Source organism: Parasteatoda tepidariorum, chromosome X1 (assembly GCF_043381705.1).
Source record: "Parasteatoda tepidariorum isolate YZ-2023 chromosome X1, CAS_Ptep_4.0, whole genome shotgun sequence".
NCBI lineage: Eukaryota > Metazoa > Arthropoda > Arachnida > Araneae > Theridiidae > Parasteatoda > Parasteatoda tepidariorum.
Window position 1 is genome coordinate 10,842,826 of NC_092214.1, and position 19,375 is coordinate 10,862,200.

A 19,375-nucleotide genomic window follows, 5' to 3' on the forward strand; every position below is an offset into this window, starting at 1 on the left:
GAGAATTTAAAAGAAGATTGAAATTTGAAAAAGAGCTTTTCAAATTTCATCAAACAAAAAAACTACTTGTATTTTTATCCTGCCTTCATCGACTGTTATTCATCAGATTTTTTATAGCATTTATCAAGAATTCCAAATATATAAATTATGAGGGGTCATTAGATAATACTGTTATCAACAACCTTTTAATTGTTCAAGCTTTCTTTAATTTAATTTTTTTTCTTTTAAAATATTCGTTATTGTAATATTTTTTTTATAATCTGATAATAAAGCTAATACAATCTGATAATAAGGCTAATATATGCTGATAAGGATTTATGTTTATAAAATTGCTTAGAAAAACTAATTTTTTTCTAAATTATCATATAGTTTTAAAGATAACTTTATTTTCAGCTTCGTGACGAGGTTTTTAGAACAAAATGGATTGTCTGGAATATTGAACTTTTTACTCAGTATGGATTACAATACAGCAGAAAGTCCTATTCACACCTCACTAATAGGGTGTGTTAAAGCTCTCATGAATAATTCAGTAAGTATATTGTGTATTATAATGAAAAATTTTAACATTTCAAAAAAGTTGAATAAAAAGTTCAACTGCTAAAAAAGAATGGAGGATATTTTTTATACCAATTAACAGTACAAATAAATCTATCATATTTTACAAAGAGATAATCTTTTCTTGAAATGTTTTAAGGAGCTTTTTGAGTGGACATGTAGAAAAATCTTTTGATTTATTCACTAGAGTTTAGTCCTCTAAAGTGTTAATTATTTAGGAAATAGTCATTGTTAATGAAGGTACCTAAATATTAAGGCAGAAATACTTTTTTTTTCAACAAAAAAATACATAATTTTGAAAGTATTGGATTAGTACAGATAAATAAATTTTCTCCTATTAAAATGAAAACGAAAAAAAAATTTTTTCATATTTGCAAACAATTATATTATTTGATAATTTTAACGAGATCTTAGTAATTAAAACATGTTAAAAATTAAAGTGGTCCTTAATATATAATAATTGATTTAAGCAATCTATATGCAAATTTTAGAAAAATTCAGAAATTGAATATAAAAAAAAAGTTTTTTTTAAATTTTTTAATCATTTAGGAAGGAAAATACTTAGTATTGCAGTTTCTATTTAGTAATTCTGATGGATATCTCTGTTGGCACCTTGAAGCTCACTTAGCTTAAAATTGATGGGTTCCAGTTTATCTAGGAGGAGGTAACTGTATGTGTTATGCTGACCAAATTGCCACCATCATGCTATTGATCACAAAATTTTTGAGTCTTAACAATCATCACCTCCTCGCTCACAACCAATGTCAGTTGAAAAATGCTTTAATTTCTAATCTTAAATGTATTGAGTAGCTATTGTGCGTGATTTAAGTTACCAAATTAAAATCTAATTGGCGCTATCTTGGAATAAACATGTCTTCTCTTTTACCGATACAGATTTTCAATCAGGAGAAAAGGATCAGAATAGTGTTGTCAGAAGAGCAGTTAAATCTTAGTGACCATTAATGCTATATTTATTTTTAAAGTTCTTTGTCATATCTCTGAAACTAGTAAAACAAATCACAAAACTTTTGCACTTGTTTAGAAAATTCACTTATCTATTTCAGGGGAAAATATTTACTTCATTAAATAATGAAAAATGTTAAATTTTTAAGTACATGAGCTTTAACATCTTAAACAATTTAATTTTATATGACAAAATCTGAAAATTAGACAGAAAGCTAGCTCTTGAAATATAAAATTTCATAAATATAGCTCTTTTCTAAAATAATAATAATAATAATAATATTACAAACTATTCAACTGCATACTTGCTAGCTTGGAAGTTCTAATTTTCTACACTCTTTGAACTGGTAGTAAAATAATAACTGAAATAGATAGTATTTTTAAACTTCTGTCAGGACTTAAAAGAATGTTAACTTGATTAGTGAATTTCATACAATATTATGTATACATTTTTCTTAAATAGTTGTAGTGAAAATGATTTAAAATTAAATTTATTAAACTTAAAATGAAATGTTCAAAACATAAATTTTGCTACCACTTTAAACACTATAGAAAAATTTCCTTGAAAGCAGAAGAGCAAGGCAAGTATACAATTGATTACATTTAACTTTGATTATTTAAAATTGCACAATTTAAGAAGATACAATAATTTCTATTCAATTCAGTAAACTGTTTTTCAACCATCATTAGACTATTACTAAACCAACATTATAAACTTTTTTTTAATGAAATTAATAAAATTTTCTATGCTTAAAATAAGCTAGTATGATAAACAGTCCCCAAATTTTTTGACTCATTTAATTACTTCAACACATTATATAAAATGCAAAAAGTAAAAAAAAATCTTAAGTTTTGGTTAGAACTAGTATTAAAGTTTCAATATCAAAGAGTGCATAAAATTAAATACAAACTAGAATCTCTTAAGTTTGAGATGAATATCTTGAAGTAATAAGGCGGGAATGTAATCACACACATAATGGCAAAGGTTTATATTAATACACTTCTCAAACTGAACAAAATGTTTTTAATATTATTTAGCAATTATAATTAAAAACTTTTTTATGCTTGGCTAATTTTTAATCTTTACAAAATGCTTTATTTTTTTTCATTTTAGAATGGTCGGGCTTATGTACTTGCTCATCCAACTGCCATAAATACTATTGCTCAAAGTCTCAGTACTGAAAACATGAAAACCAAAACTGCTGTTTTAGAAATTTTAGGAGCTATGTGCTTAGTTCCTGGTGGACATAAAAAAGTTTTAGAGTCTATGCTCCACTTTCAAAAGTTCGCTGCTGAAAGAACTCGTTTCCAGGTACAATTTTATTAATCATTTTATTATTGTGTTCATTAATGTTAATCGGCATGAATCCCTTTAACATTTTCATTCCAGACTATTGTAAATGATTTGGGACGAAAAACTAGTATGTACCATGATGAGGTTAGCTTGAAAACAGCCATCATGTCTTTTATTAATGCAATCATCAATTACGGACCAGGTGAAGATCATTTGGAATTCCGGTTGCATCTGCGATACGAATTTTTAATGTTAGGAATACAACCAATTATGGAGAGTCTCAAGCGTCATGAAAATGCAACCCTTGATAGGTAAGAATATTTTTAAAAAATTTAATGGGATTTTGTATTTATTGAATTAAGACTGACAGTTAAAGGACTAAATTTAAAAAGCATATTAAAAGCAAAAAGGTACAAGTGAGCAAAGTTAATGTGTAGTTTTCTGTATTTATACTTCTGTGAATGAGCTAGTGTTTTCAAAAGTGATAATAAGCAAAGATTGTGAAATGTAAATGTGAAAGAAGATAGAAAATATAAATGTTGCTCCAATTCTGCCTCTCAAAAAACCTGGTTTCATATAAAGCAGTAGAAAAGGTTTGAATAATGGCAATAAAGCTGAACCCATTAGTGCCTAGTATCCTCTTAAAACTGCAGTTTCTTTTCTAAGAAACGTTTTTTTAAAATAAAGGTTTTCAAGGACATGTTGTTTTGGGGCCCTCTGGTCCAGGAACACCTAGATCATGTCCATGATACCATCCGTTCATTATCTGTTAGTCCATCATCCTCCCCACTCCACAACAGCCTCATAGAGAGACACTAATACAATTAATGATATGAGCAGAAAAAGCAGGACACGAACAAGGGCAAGGTGAATAGGTCTTTTCCCTGCCCATAAAAATTTAAAACATTTAATATGGCGGCCCCTTAATAAACTGGCCAATGCAGTTTGTACAAATCTTGTGCCGTCAAATTCTTGAGACGAACCTATACAATTTCCAATGTAACAATCGTGTGCTAGAGGGACTCTCTACACAGCATTTGCTTAAGCCGTGTGGATAGAAAAAAATTAAAGGCACAGTTATTGAAGTAAAAGTTTTTATAAAATGAATTTTTTGCAACTAAAGAGAAAAGGAAATTGAATTATATATTCTTTTAAGTTATGGTTCTTTTTTATTTTTCAAAATAAAAAAAATAAAGATGTTGTAGCCTAAGCATCTCCATATTAGGATTTATTTTGCAGAAATATGATCTGTCTGAAACTCTCTGAAAAACATTTAATTTATTTTATGAAATGATTTATAAATACAACTGAAGATTAATAAATCTTAGTTTATTGTCATTAAGTCAGCCTAGTAGAAAGACAGATGTGTTGGTAACAATTGAAAACATAATAGTTCGCTTGGTTGAAAAAGAACGATTGCAGTTAAAGACAAGTTTTGATTACTATTAGTTGTTACAGCGAAGGATGAATTTGAATTACTATTAATTGTAGCTAGATCTTTATGAATTCATTATGCATAGCATATTGATCTTTTAAATTTTAGTTGACTTTGAAGTTCAAGCACAGTGCTTTTTTAATTGTAGAGTGAGGATAACAGAAAAAGTGTTCACCTGGTATAACTAACACATTTTTCAAAAATAGGGTTTTTTTTATGTAAGGACCATCAGGCCCGTCGCTAACTGATTTGAGAGGGGGGGTGTTGAAGTTTATTTTGCTGACTGTCATATACATACATACATATATATATACATATATATATATATGTATATATAATAAATAAATAAATACAAGAAAACACGAAGAAAGTTAAGAAAAACAATAAGTTTCATTTATTGCGCATAAGCTGCAAGTAAACAGAACTCATTAGATAAGTTCAAAATGAAGATAAAGCAAAGAAAAATTATAGACATATGAAAAAGGGGGGGAAATAATAAGTAAAAAATAACAACAAAAAAAGGATAAAATTTTATTTAAAAAAACCGGAATGTATGTATATATATATGTATGTATATATATCTATGTGTATATATGTAATATGTATATATGTATGTATATATGTATATATATATGTATGTATATATATGTATATATGTATATATGTATATATATATGTATGTATATATATGTATATATGTAAATATATGTATATATATATGTGTATATATGTGTGTANCTAATTTTTTTGAGCAGTATATATATATATATACAATTTGTATTTGGCTAAAGCTTGATAATCAAAGGTAAAACATAACAAATAAAAGAGTTCAAATGTGCCACAAAACTTGAGCTTCCAAAGTTTATTTTGAAATAATTTCGATGAGTTATAAGCATGTGCATTGAGCCCCTTTCTTCTCCTTCTTAACGACATGGACAAAGATATTGTCTTTCTTCTTAGAAACAGTAAGAGAGAACGTGAGAAAATATAGCTTGAGGCATTTCTAGCTAACCACTTTTAAAACATCCTCGATTTTTTAACTTGACAGAAATCTCCGGGGTTTTGTCTGAGCTTCACAAGGTCATAGTGCCGGTAACGGCTTGATCAAACAGACTTGCCACTTTTCCGTGAATACTCGGAATTGAAGAATTCCTCTATTTTTACCATATTTGTATTGAAATAATTAATGAATCCAATATTACAACATTTAATACTTTGAACTCGGCAACCATCCAAATAAAATGATTGAAGTGTCGATTCGACTGAGTGTAGCTCAATTTACTGTTTCAGAATTCTTAGGATTCTTGAAAAAAAAAATCTAAAAGTAAAATATAATATTTTATTTTTAAAACAGAAACTTTCATAAAGGTGAATTGAGGATCACATATATGTTTACTATTTTCCATAGAGAATATCAAATTTTGTTGTGATGATTAATTGTTCTAAAGATGTGAATTGAGCCCTGAACAATTTATTTTAGGTTAAAAACATTTTAACTCAAATAATAATCCAATCATCAGAGAATTTCAAAAATTATGAGCTGAAGGGTAGTTAACAAATTAAATGTTTTTTTTTTTTTTTTTTTAAATGTTAAAGTCATTTGGAATTAGTAAAAAAATTCATAGTAGAAAAATAGCTTTTATATATACCAATTGAAAATATAAATTATTTAATAATTTGTGCTATTTAAACAGAATTTAACAATATAAATAAGATATTTTGAATAATAAAGAATCCTTTTTAATAGGTACTCTTATTTGTAATTTTTTCCCAATATTTTGAAAGTAAAAGAAAAAAAAAGCTTACATCACTGCCATGATTATTTCATTTAAAATTTATTAATTCTTTCAAAAAGACTCATGTAAGTTCATCACACTTCCCTTAAAAAATACTTAAACCTCTAATTAAGAGTTAATATTATTCAGAGAATTAATATCTGAATTTTATGATACATTAATAACTAACTAAAAATTAAGATCACTAAATTTTTTTAAAATTTAAGACTGTGTCATGGAAATAATAATACGAGAGAAATGGTTTTTGAGATTTTGGCTTGTAATATTGGTCATCTTGCCTCAAATTATCATAAATGGTTACTCTTGAAGGAAAGAAAAAAAACTGAATTGGAAAACTCACATTTCACAGCAAGGTTTGCCGAATCGGGTCTGGGGCAAAATCCTGAAATGGACGAAACTCAGATAACATTGAAATCCGCTTAAATCTCATCACCGATGAAATATCTGACAACGAAAGAATTTCGGCAAAGTTGGGATTTTGGCTAGTATTATCAGTCATCTTGCTTCGAATTATCATAAATGGTTACTCTTGGAGGAGAAAAAAAAAGCTAAATTTGAAAACACATTTCACAGCAAGATTTGACAAGTCGGGTCTGGGACAAAATCCCGAAATGGACGAAACTTAAATAACTTTGAAATCCGTTTAAATCTCATCATCGATGAAAAATCCGACAGTGAAAGAATTTCGGAAAAGTCGTAATTTTGGCTTGTAAAAAAAAAAGAGAAGAGAAAAAAATGCCGCCTGGATGATATCGCTGGAGGGGGGCGAGACACCCCCCCCCCCCCNCCCCCCCCCCCCCCCCCGTTGACGGGCATGAGGACCACTCTTCCAGGCATTGGGGGTTAATAAGATCAAATAAACAAGTTGGAAAGACTATTATAAGTACTAATAAGACTAACTACTATTAATGAGTACCATCATCAGTTCCAAACAACAAAATGAAAAGGAAATATAGAATCATTTGAGTTGAAGTAAAAACAGAAAACAAGTGTATAAATGGGTTAAGAAATTAATCTGAAAAAAAAATGAAAAGGATTTAAAAAGAAAGCAGATTTTTTAACGTTTAACAAATGAGATAATTAGTTGTAAAAATAATGCAAAAGTAAAAATAGAATAAAAAATATTCCTAGAAGTTCAGGCCAAAAGAAAAAGAGGAATTTTGGAATGTTGCTGAAAAACTCAAGTGATCCTTAATGTTCCAATAATGCTAGATGTTCAAAAGAGATCTAATATCTTGATTTTGCATGCATCTTTAATATAGATGAGGTTTAAGAACACATTTGATTTGACCAATAGTATAAGAAAGCCCATAATGTCAAGCGATTCAGTGAATGCCTTCAATTAATTTTCTCGTGAATAAATTGGTTAAAGATTAGTAAAATTTATCTTATTAGCAAGTTAGAAATAACTATCTCCTGATCTCTTAAATTTTTAGTAATTTGGGAACCGGATCTTTGATCATGTTGTTAAATAATCAAATCTTTAGAGTTAAAAATTGAAATATTTATTAGATTGTAGGATCAATTCCTGTAAATTGAACCAATAATGCTAGAAAAAAATCAATGGTTAATAGCTATATGTTGGCTAATAATAATGTTATAATAATTATAATAGTTATGGTATAATATTTATGACCAATAGTTATGCTGAAAAGGTTAACAAATTCCTCATTAAGAAAAACAAAACTAAACAAATTTTAGTGGCGCATTAGGCAGATGTGTTTGGTTTGGGAAGAAGTTATGAGGTAAATACTGAAACCTTATCAAATCAAAAATGGTGAGTGTAAAATAAATGACTTTCAAAACTCTTGCATTCAATGACTGAATTTGAATAATCGATAAATAAATTATTAAATGTTTTAGGCATTTAGATATTTTTGAAATGGTGCGAAATGAAGATGAGAAAGAAATGGCTCGGAAATTTGAATGTGTAAGTATATTAAAATAATATATATAAAGGTTTGATTAAAATTTAATTCAAAAAATTTAAATTCTAGGATTTATATTTTAAATTACTTCTTTAAAACAGGTTCATATTGATACCAAGAGTGTTAAAAGCATGTTAGAATTGCTGAAAAAGAAATTATCTCATACACCCGCTTATCCTCATTTGCTTTCATTGTTGTATCATTGCATTCAACTACCTTGTAAGTATACCTTCAAATGTATTTGTCTTGCATTAAGAGTATATCTTTAAATATATTTGTCATGCATTTTCCTTGCATAATTCTCTTTGCCAGAAAATGCATTTTTGCTATGAAACTTTTAGTTTACAGGATGTTTTAGAATGGCCATTCTTGATATATTTTTAGAAAGGTATTTAACATTCGAGATTTAAATAAATATTTTAGCTAAGAAAAAACAAAACAAAAATTGCTTTCTCTCTATGCTTTCCCATTGTGGTGTGATGGAGCAAAAAGAAAAAAAAAGATTTTTCCTCAGCGAAGGGTAGCAAACAACAAAGAATGTAGATAAATGAAAAATATTAAAAATCATTATTTTCTTTTTTCTTCTTCTGAAAAACGAAGATTCAAAACATAATTGATATAAATTACTATTTTTAGTTTTTTTTTCCAACTAAAAGTAACCAGGCTGCAAGGTGCCAGTTGAAAAGGGTGCATTGAGAATTGTCCTGGTGGGCCAGTCTATCCCATCCCTGCAATCATGTTTAAAATATTCGTTGGAAATAAATGATGTGTCAAAAATCAATATAATGATTATTGAAATGAGGTGAATAGCAATAAATTTTAAAAAAATCAGTTCTGTGTTCTTCAGAACGTATTGAATATTTTTCTTTTCAGAGTTCTGTAAAAAATCATTACATATTATCAATATAGTTTAGATGAAAATTATTTAATGCAAATTTTGTCATGGGCCCTTTGAGACATAAGAACTGCCCTGATTTAATTTTTCTTCCTTCTACACTCTATTTAATATATGTAGATGCTGTAAATTGAGACATTTTATGATCAGATCGATCTATTTTTCAAAGATTGTTTGGGAACTCATCTAATTTTGGTAAATGCTGTAAAGAGCCAAAATCCATCAAAATAGTTTTCATCAGAATAATTTTTATCAAAATAGTTTTTATCAAAACAGTTTGCATTAAAATAGTTTTTATCATCAAAAACATATAAACCATGGTAAAGATTTTATATTGTTAATAGAAACAAAACATATTAATTTGGTTGGGAAATATTTTATTTTGTGCTGTATTTGCAAAAAACACACACTTCTAATAACTTAAGCTATTTCAAAAATAAAATAAATACAATTGTTAACAAAAATTTGAAATTGCTTTTATCAAGCCGCTCTTTTGTAAGTAAAAAAATGCTCTAAGTTATTACAATTTTTTTATATTATACTTTTACACAGCAATTTTTTTATCCTTTGCAGTGGATTTCAGTGCCTGCCCTCAACATTGGTTATTATTTGATAGAATTGTGCAACAAATTATACTTCAAGGAGAAAATGGAGAAAATCCAGATGTTTCACCTATTAACATCAATGTCCGAGAAATAGTTCACTTGTAAGTTATTTCATTTCATGGAAAATTTTGAAAGTTTTATGAATATTAATTATTGTCATTCAAAATATTGTCTTTTTTGGGCGGAATAAACAGTACAAGAAAATATTTTATTTGTTCTTTACATGCTTAATGAAGTATGTTTATAACCACTTCATTGGATATTTACAAGCAAACAAAGCCTTTTGTAACAAAAACACAAATCTGCAAATTTGGCAACCTTTACTTGAACATATTTTTTAATTACTCCTTGATCAACTGTATCATTCTTTATCTATGTCATACATATGATAAGGAATGCCACACATAACAATCAAAATGTGAATGTCACACATAGTCTAAAATACAAGGTATATGCTTTTATGCCTTACGTTGTACAGTATATAGAATAGTAAACTTTAAGATGTTTTATAAAATAACATTTTTTAAAGAATTATGATTTTGGTGTGGTGTTGACAGTATCAGTTGTGAAAAAAAACTCTCATTTAAGCATTTGAATTTATGAAAATGATTTCAGAAAGAGCTGACGTCCATAATTTATATATTTACATAAATTAAAAAAGTAATTTGGATAGAAAGGTATTGACTGGTTTTAGTATGCTTTGTGTTACAAATACTACCAATAGTACATGCTTTTTTACAGTTTAAATTGTATATCAACAAAGGCAAATAAATATATAGATAATTGTTTTTAATTTTCTTTAAATGTTTATACTATTTTAATTTGAAGTATTTGTAAAAAAACTTAAAAAAATTGTTTATAACTACTATTTTAGTATCAACTAACTGGTATAATGTATCAGAAAATATTAGAAAAAGAATAAAAATTAGTAATTCATACTTCAAATTATCAATACAATTTTTAAAAAATCATTTTTATTTCTTCTGTTTATATGCTGGTTTTATTTAATTATGGAATAATTATTAATTATTGTGTTTATTAACTGGAAGTATTAGGCATAAATTCACGTTTACTATTTCTGTACCTACTTTATTATTGTTAACTTTTTAAATTCAACACATGAAGATATTTTGAATAAGTCAGCAATTTTTTTTATTTACAATTAATTTTTATTCTTTATTTTTTAAATTTTTAACTACTGAAACTATATTTTCATTTTGAAGATTCTCAGAATACATTTTTTATTTATATCCAGTTTTGGATGAGATTTGCTGATTACTAAATTATGTTATTCGATACCTGAGAGAGTGAAAAATTGTCTTCATCTTAGCTTTGAATTAATTTCTATCTTTTTATATATATTTATTAAATGGTTCGTTATTTTCTTTATTGACTAGAATAAAAGTAAATCGTTTCTAGATTAGCTCTTTGTGTGCAAGAGGGTTCACAGATATTAGGGTTCCACAATATGGTGATTGCTGATTGTAGCAATATGGTCAGCAACATACTAAGACAGCCTTTACTTCCCAAAAAAACTGGCAACCATCAATCTGAAGCTGGGTGGGGTTCAAACTGCTACTGGGGATTGAACCCCAGTTCTTCACAACAGTTCAATGCCAACCTACTGACCAATCACATCTCATTGACTAGAATAATTAAGAATTAAGTCATTAATTCAGTTATATATTGGTGGAAAAAATTAACATAATGGAAAAATATTAGTAAGAAATTTTTTTTTTTTATTGAAGCTAAGATATTACATACTTTTTAATGATTCAGTCAAATTAGAAATTTCCTTCGGTAAAAGGAGAATTTCTTCCTCTCAAAAATATAACTTAGGGTTGCCTATGTCACAAAGTCTAGGGCCATATTATTAAGCAATATAGCTTATGTTTTCCATTTTATTAATGATCACAATGTATTTCAAATGCAGTATAGTAAGGTAAGGTAAAGATTTGCCTCGACCTGCCCTATTAAAGGGCACGCGAGGAAGTATACCTATCATTATACCAACTATTAGTATAGTTATTAGTATAGTAATTGATGAGGAAGTATACCAATTATTAGTATAGTAAGGTAAATATATATTAAAATAAATGTTAAATCTTTGAATAATTTTGAATGTTAAAGGTTAGCAACTGAAGAAGAAGTAAAGCTAGCTAACGGTAAAGCTGAAACCTTAGAACAAGAAAATATTGAATTATCTAATCAATTATCCAAAAAAGAACAAGAACTGGAGCAATCTTCACAAGAAAAAGTAAGCTATATTTGCTACTTGTAAAATTTATTTATAAATTGCCAGAGCTAATGAAAATAATTTTTTTTTAGGAGGATCTACAGTCATCTTTAAATAAAATGAAAATGAAGCTCGAAAAAGAGACTGTGGGACACTTAGAGGCCAAACAAAAAATTTCAGAATTAGAATATCGAATGAATGAGTTGAATCTAGTGGTATGTTTATCTTTAAAATATAGATATTTCAATAAACCATGTATCAGATTTTTTAAATCTTTTTTTTAATTTAAAGAATTTATTACTCTAAAATAATATTAAATATATAAGTTTTTCTGTATGAGAAGAGAAACAGATGCATAAAAGAATTAAAAAGACAAATTTTTTTTATGTCTCGGCATTTACAATGCATTTTTCTTGCTTATCCTTGTAAATTTAAGAAAATAAATTTTCTTTCATAAATCCCAGATTTATTTTTTTGAAAATTTAGGATTTTAAACTTTTTCTTTATCTGAATCACTATAAATAATTTGTTAAATAAAAAGGTTTATAATATGTTTTTGAATTCATTTATGTATAATTTATGTGCATCAGCTTAATAAAAAGTAATGTTATTGAAGTAAGCTTAACTTGGCTTTTCTAATGTGAACTTATTCTTGCCTTAATTTATTTTAAAATGTGTTTAATATGTTACTTTTGTTTTCTAAGTGTGCACAACCTTTCACAAGCTTTTGTTTAAAATTATTTATTTCAATATTATTTTACTTTTAAACTGTAAGTTAATTTATTGAATTCATCTCTCTCTAAATTGGTGCGAAAGAAGTTTTCTGTATGCATGCATTGTATATACTTAACAAAATATACCTCAAATGATTTTATTTCTATCATTATATTTTTTTATTATTTAGTAACTAATTCTGCAAAAAAATACCACCTTCCTCTGTAGTTTTAAAAATTTAATAAAAAACTAAAATCACCAAACAGAAAAAAAAATACTTCAAACTCTGTAAGGAATTTTGCAATGCTCACCCCTAATCCGTATTTTTAGAATCCTTGCCAAAAAAAGTTAAAAAACTGCAAGATTTGAACATAGCTAAATTATTATTTAAGCAGGAAAAAAAATATAAAAAAAAGCTCTCAAAGTCTGAGAAATTAATGTTGGAGAATATTAGACTGAAACATCAAAACCTATGAATTACCAAATAAAACTAGAACATGGTTGTAATAATTAACTTAAATTTGTCTCTATTTATTTGGCAATAAATTTTATGAATTCTGATATACTCAATAGTGATTCTTCAAATTTTGATAGTGTCTGTTGCTTCTTTTTCTAAATATTAATTTGCAACCACTAAAATATGTATATATTTTTACTAAATTTTTGACTATGATTCTAAAAATATATATTAAATGTGATCATTATGAAACTCTTTGCATGAAATTCTAAAGTCCTATCAACCTTACCATAGAAATTTTTTATAGGAGATAAATACTAGATATGATAATAAATAAAGACATGCAACTTATCTGGTTTGTTAGCTTGATGTTCCACATATTTGAAATGATTAAAGCTAAATTGTTTATTAAAATAATATAATTCACCAAAACAAATTACAGTAATTTCGCGGAGAAACGCCGCACCCTCAAAAATTGGCAGGAAGGAAAAAGATTTTCCCCGGATACGCAACACCATCGTACACGCCGTGCCAAATTTTTAGCAATTAACGAATTTTGAACTTAACGCAGGTATTGATTAAAGAGTTAACACATGCTCTAAATGCACATATTTATATAATTTAAATAGTTAAATAAGAACCAATAAAAGGGTATTGAATATACAAAAAAAAAAAAAAATAGAAGCAATCCTAGTATTTAAAATAGATTTCAATAACTTTCTAAGTAAAATATAGCATTTTCTAATTTTAATGTGAAGTAACCATTAAAATATAAATAAAATAATACATCAAAAACCATTAAAAGAAGATTGAAAATTGTTAAAAATAAAACGATCATACCTTTAAATCAACAATCCAAAATCCTGTTTTAGATATAAAAGATAAATCCAAACAAATTTTGTTCAAAGAAGAACTAAAGAATTATTTATTTAGATATCACCTATCACTATATATTCATATCATTGCACTTAAAAATTCCTCAAAATCAGAACTCTCTGTAACAGAGCAAATTAGGTTTACTAGTACATTGTTTATTTCGGGTTAATCTCCGTTACTCACACTTTCAGCCTCCCTTTCGGTTTCGTTTTGTCCCTAGATGATTTCCGCTTTTTTGAAGTCATTTATCACAATTTCTTTTTCTCTTTTAAATGCTGACAGCTTAAACGCAGCTGCATAATTTTTCTTTTTGATCCGAGGCATTTAAAATGGATAACTTTATGTTAAAACAAAACGAAAATAGTATAAACGAAACAAAAATATTATCGAAAAAAAAAACATTAATAAAACAAAAACACATCAGAATTGAAGATAAATGGATTAAAAAAAATAATAATAAGCTGAGGAAGATGGTCTAAATCAGATAGAAATATGAGCAATGAAAAATCAACAATAAAAAGCGCTCTCCAAAGCATTTAAAACAAGTTTCTATTTTTAGCAATTCCTCCCCCTATTTTTGCTTCTCAAATCAATTTTTTTTAAATGACTCCCCTAGGACGGTATTTCTTTTATCCCTGTCTAAAATTCTCACACACTTTGCTTTTCCCCCTCTTCACTGACCCTCAGTTGAAAGTTTGAAATTCATCTGGAACATTTTAATTGTAAGATTATTCAAGGTTATCCCAAGCTCTTCAGCACCCTTTGTTCATCAAACATTCACATGTTTTTAACAAGCAGCTGAAGAAAAAAGGGGAGTGGAGAGAGGCATTTATGACAAGTGNAGAAAGGGGGGGGGGGGAGCGTTTGTTTTACAGTTTAAGTTATCACTGTCCCCACCCTGATTTCCTTCATTCATTCCTTTCTGATTTACACTTCTCCACTCCATTTTCTACACTCAATAGCTGTTCATATGGCAGAAGGGAAAGAGAGACTTTGTTCTCTTGTGGATAGTGATCTCCAGAAAGTGATTCTAAGAAAGGATTGGGGAGTGTAGGGAGGGGAAAATTCCAGGTGCTCTGACCATTCTTTGGAGTAACATTAAGCATGAAAAAATAAATAGAAAGCACAGTAACAGGTGGAAAAAATGATGATGAAATTTCCTGTGTGGTTTCTGGGAAGAAAATGTTTTAAAGAAAAAAAAAGTAATACTATATAGGCCACCCCGTTAGATGCGCCTTCCTACTAAATTTTCAAGTTTTAAGTCAATTACGCCGTGGCCTATCTCTGCGAAATTACGGTATATATATATATTCATACATGTTAAAATGTGGGCTTTTTTAAATTTTTTTTTTCTCCTCCAATGATTCCTTTTCATCGAGTTTTCAGTCTAGTCACCATAAAAGATATAGCTCCAATAAATTATTTTGAAACTTTATGGATACATTCAGTGATCTCTGAGTGGATTTGCATAAATACAAGATTAATTTACTTGGACATATCTCTTGCTTATATACTTTTTGTTACATCATTTTGAGTATTGAGGCAATTTTCAAACAAAAAATAAATAAATAAAACTCATAAATTTAAAATCCCTGAGTGTTCAAACCTATTAAGACACTTTATTTTTTGATTTTAAGATTTCATAATCAAAACTTTTCTATACCCTTCATTTAATTCATATTTTTTTTTAAATGTAGCTTGAGATGGAAAAACAACAAAGGACTCAAGTGGAAAATTTGGCTAAAGCTGGATGCTTATCTGATGATGCTAAAGCTGGAATAACCCCAGCACCTGGAATAGTACCATGTCCTCCACCACCACCTCCACATGCGTTACCCCCAAATCCCCCTCCAGCACCACCTGGACCTCCACCACCACCTCCACTTCGTATTGGTAATACAGCCTTTATTTCTCATAAATACAATATATATTAATGCATTCAATTTCAATATAATATTCTGTTATCATTGTTATGCAGTCAGGATACACAAAACTCTGTCATGCTTTTTAGTAGTTATATGAAAATTTTAAAAGTATTTATATGCTTTGAAATGGTTTTACATACAACCATAAGTACGCTAGGGCAAATAAGATTGTTGGTAAATATTGAATTTTGTAAGAATGATACGTAAGATAAAAGACAGCACAGTTTTGAGGTGAAAATTTTACGTATATTAACTAAAACTTTTTCCAATCTCAGGAACTACCATTATAAAGCAGGCAATTTTTAAAATTATACTCTCTGTCAATCGCGCACTTAAATAATAATCTAATCCAAAGTTTCTCTCGCTGACGATGCACATCAATAACAATATCTTAACCCCAAGTTGTTGACTATGATATAAAACCAGAAGTATATCGAGGCATATAAAGTTGTTGATAAATGTTGAATTTTCTGAAAATGACATGTTAGGTAAAAAAAAAATAAGGGGAAAATTATATATTTATTAACTTAGTTTTCCATTTATACAAATGTAAAAAAATCTGTTATAAAGTTAACAAAATTCCTAAATTTTAAAACTGCACTCTCTGACAACTCTGCACATAAATGACAATCTTTAGATTTAAAAATTTTTTCTTGGTAGAAATAAAGAAACATTCATGTAAAAAGCAGGCATTAGAGATGATTTCAATGAAATCTAGGTTTTCTTCTTAGCTTCATCGAGTTTTATGTGCGTTAGTCCTGGCTTTTTCTGATTTCTTAGCTGCAAACTTAACTGCATCAGAAAATCAGTTCCCCTTGTTATTAGTGTATTACAAGGAAACTTTTGAACAATTTTACCCAGGAGCTCAATGCTTATAGGATTAAATGAATTTTAAACAAATATTTTAGTATGGTAACTTTTCAATGATTTTAATTTGTAGAAACTTTATTGAATATTATGTTTTTGTGTATCTTCTTTGATTTATTATTAATTGATTCATTGTGATTATTTTCTGTAAGAATTATGTAAATTTTTTAGGTTCATTAAATGACAAACCTTTAAATTTGTCAAGAGTGATGTCTAAAAATATTCCTCAACCATCAAATCCATTGAAATCTTTTAATTGGTGTAAACTACCAGAAGTAAGAAAAACAAACTTGCTTATTAATATACATTTCAAAAAATAATTTATAAGGATATAACCAATGTTTTGTAATTATTTTGTTGTAGAGCAAGTTGGAGGGAACAGTTTGGGAAGAACTTGATGACACAAAACTGTACAAAGATATTGATTTGCAAGAATTTGATAAGACATTTTCTGCTTATCAAAAACAACAGGTAACATTTTTTTCAATTTCATAAAAATTTGAAAAAAAATTTTTTTTTTATTGGGTTGAATTTAATGTATAAAATTAAACTTAAGGTAAAATTAAAAAGATATTCCGTGTTTTTTTCTCAATTTTTTTGTGTACGTTCATATGTAATATTCCTTTTAAGCTATGAAGTATTTCAGATTTTGGTTTGTACTAAAATTTCTTCTCGTTGTACAACTTTTGTATGATTGTAAATATTGAGATTTTCTGTTTATTTCTAATCTGATCTGAAAACTGTGATGAAATATATATATATATATATATATATAGTAGTGAAATATGAATTTCTCAACATTATTGGTAATTATAAAAGAACATTTTTGACATTTGGTTTGTCAAAATTAAACCAGTCAGTTTTTCTTTGAAACAGCTTTTCTACATTAGTTTAGTTTCAAAATTATGAAAAAACTTTTAAATACACCCTAATTAACAAGTCTCCACCTTCTCTGAAAAAAAATCAGCATTTTGCATTTTTTTAAATGAATGCACATTATGTTTTTCTTAAGTACTTGTGATTAATGTACTTGTGAAATTTGTAGTGCATTGGTTCAGTTGAAGAAGATATACCAGCAGTGGTGACTAAAGCCAAATCAAGAGAACTCTCTGTCATTGATGGTAGGCGTGCTCAAAATTGTACAATATTGTTATCAAAATTAAGACTCTCAAATGAAGAAATTTGTAGAACAATTCTAAGTATGGATAATAAGGAACAGTTACCAAAAGATATGGTTGAGCAGGTATTTATTATTTATTTTTATTATATAAGTATGTATATGAAGACCAAAGGGGGAAGATCAGTTTAAGTCAATTTTTCTCAAAAAAGGACAATTGGATCTCCATCTGTTGCATTTTGAGCATTACTTAATTTTGACAAAGTAATAACGTGAAAAATAGTCTCTTTCTGAGTGTTATTATACAGTGAGGCTGGACGGTACTATGAAAAAACCCTATCTTTCCGAGAAAATTGAAAAAATCATTTTTCTCTGAATCAGCTTTCTCATTTCTCTTAAACCGTTCTTCCCTTGTGGGTTTCATATGTCATAGATCAGTTGAAAAATTCAGCTATTTGCTATGAATTCACAAATATTTTCTAATCAGTCTGATTCTTTTTTAGGTTTATAACAATAAGCTTCTTTTCTTTGCTGTTTCTTAATTTTTTCTTTAATGTTTCTGCAAAACATGTTTACATAGAATTTGAATATTTTAAAAAAATGTTGGAGTTTCGGAATTTAGTAAAAATGGTTTCTTTAAGAGATGCCTAAATTCACTAGAAGGATGTACCTAGAAGTTTATAAGCTGGTAAAATATATAAGCATGATAACTTGAAATTTTTAAAAGCATTTTTCCTAAGACTATATTTTACTTACTTATTATAATAACAGCTCGCCACCTATTGAGTTCAAATTTAAACTGTGCATTCAAAATTATATTCCTTACAGAAGTATAAATGATTGCTTCATTTGATTGCATTGATTTCTTGCTATAAACTGTTTTTTTTAGAGATTGTTCCAGGGAATTTTGAATGTTTTCTTATAATGCACCAGCGGTAAATTAAAAAGGTTTTTTCATCCTAACTTAAAAATTCTCTGTTCTACCGGTCCAGCCGTATACCCTTCAAGAAGTAAGTCTTCAGCGAAAAAAAAACTGTACACTAGCCATTTTGTGTAGCAACGCTTAAGAAGAAAAAAAAATTACAGTACATTACTTGTACAAAAAGGCTCTTTTCAGAATGTTGTTTAATTCAGTTATCACCCTGAAAAAAGTTCTCAAGTAATGCTGGTTTTTCCACCATTTAAGTGACCTCACTGTTTAACTTAAATTTTAAGTTGCAACAGGGTTCCCACGGTCCTTAAAAGTCCTTAAAAACTGCTTAGTTTTTATTTTGAAAATTAAGGGCCCTTAAAAGTACTTAATTTTGATTCACGGTCCTTAAAAGTCCTTAATACCTAGTATCACTAGTTGGTTGGAACAATTTTTTTATCTTGGGAAAATATCCACAATTTTTTTAAAAGTGATACAATTTATTATTTTATATATTTTGTATTTAAGTAATTTATATTTTGTCATAAAAAGTAATTTTTTTTAAAAAATATATTTAATTCACGTTGCACCCCAGAGCCCAAGGTTAAGAAAACTAAGATGGGCATAGTAGGCCTTGGCCCTCTATGGGCTGTCGCGCCATTGAGTTTAGTTTTTTAAGTATAATAATTTGATTAGCTTTTAAACCAATAAATCTTCAGTCGCTTTTAGTTTAAAAAAATTAGAACAAAGCCTACATTTAATTAATTTGCTTTTATTTTTGAGGAAATTGAAACAGAGTTTG

General features: G+C 27.8%; 1 protein-coding gene across 4 annotated transcripts in view; it reads left to right on the forward strand.

The window, feature by feature from the left end:
• Window positions 1-19,375, forward strand: part of LOC107439981 (disheveled-associated activator of morphogenesis-like protein) — a 101,882-nt gene that overhangs the window by 61,271 nt on the left and 21,236 nt on the right. For all 4 annotated transcript variants that reach the window (XM_043044586.2, XM_043044580.2, XM_071187572.1 and 1 more), the window contains exons 6-17: window positions 394-529; window positions 2,633-2,830; window positions 2,909-3,123; window positions 7,907-7,973; window positions 8,073-8,190; window positions 9,440-9,572; window positions 11,602-11,728; window positions 11,800-11,922; window positions 15,452-15,647; window positions 16,718-16,821; window positions 16,910-17,017; window positions 17,592-17,789. In XM_043044586.2, coding sequence (XP_042900520.1) covers window positions 394-529; window positions 2,633-2,830; window positions 2,909-3,123; window positions 7,907-7,973; window positions 8,073-8,190; window positions 9,440-9,572; window positions 11,602-11,728; window positions 11,800-11,922; window positions 15,452-15,647; window positions 16,718-16,821; window positions 16,910-17,017; window positions 17,592-17,789 — 1,723 coding nt within the window. The remainder of the gene's footprint in view (window positions 1-393; window positions 530-2,632; window positions 2,831-2,908; window positions 3,124-7,906; window positions 7,974-8,072; window positions 8,191-9,439; window positions 9,573-11,601; window positions 11,729-11,799; window positions 11,923-15,451; window positions 15,648-16,717; window positions 16,822-16,909; window positions 17,018-17,591; window positions 17,790-19,375) is intronic.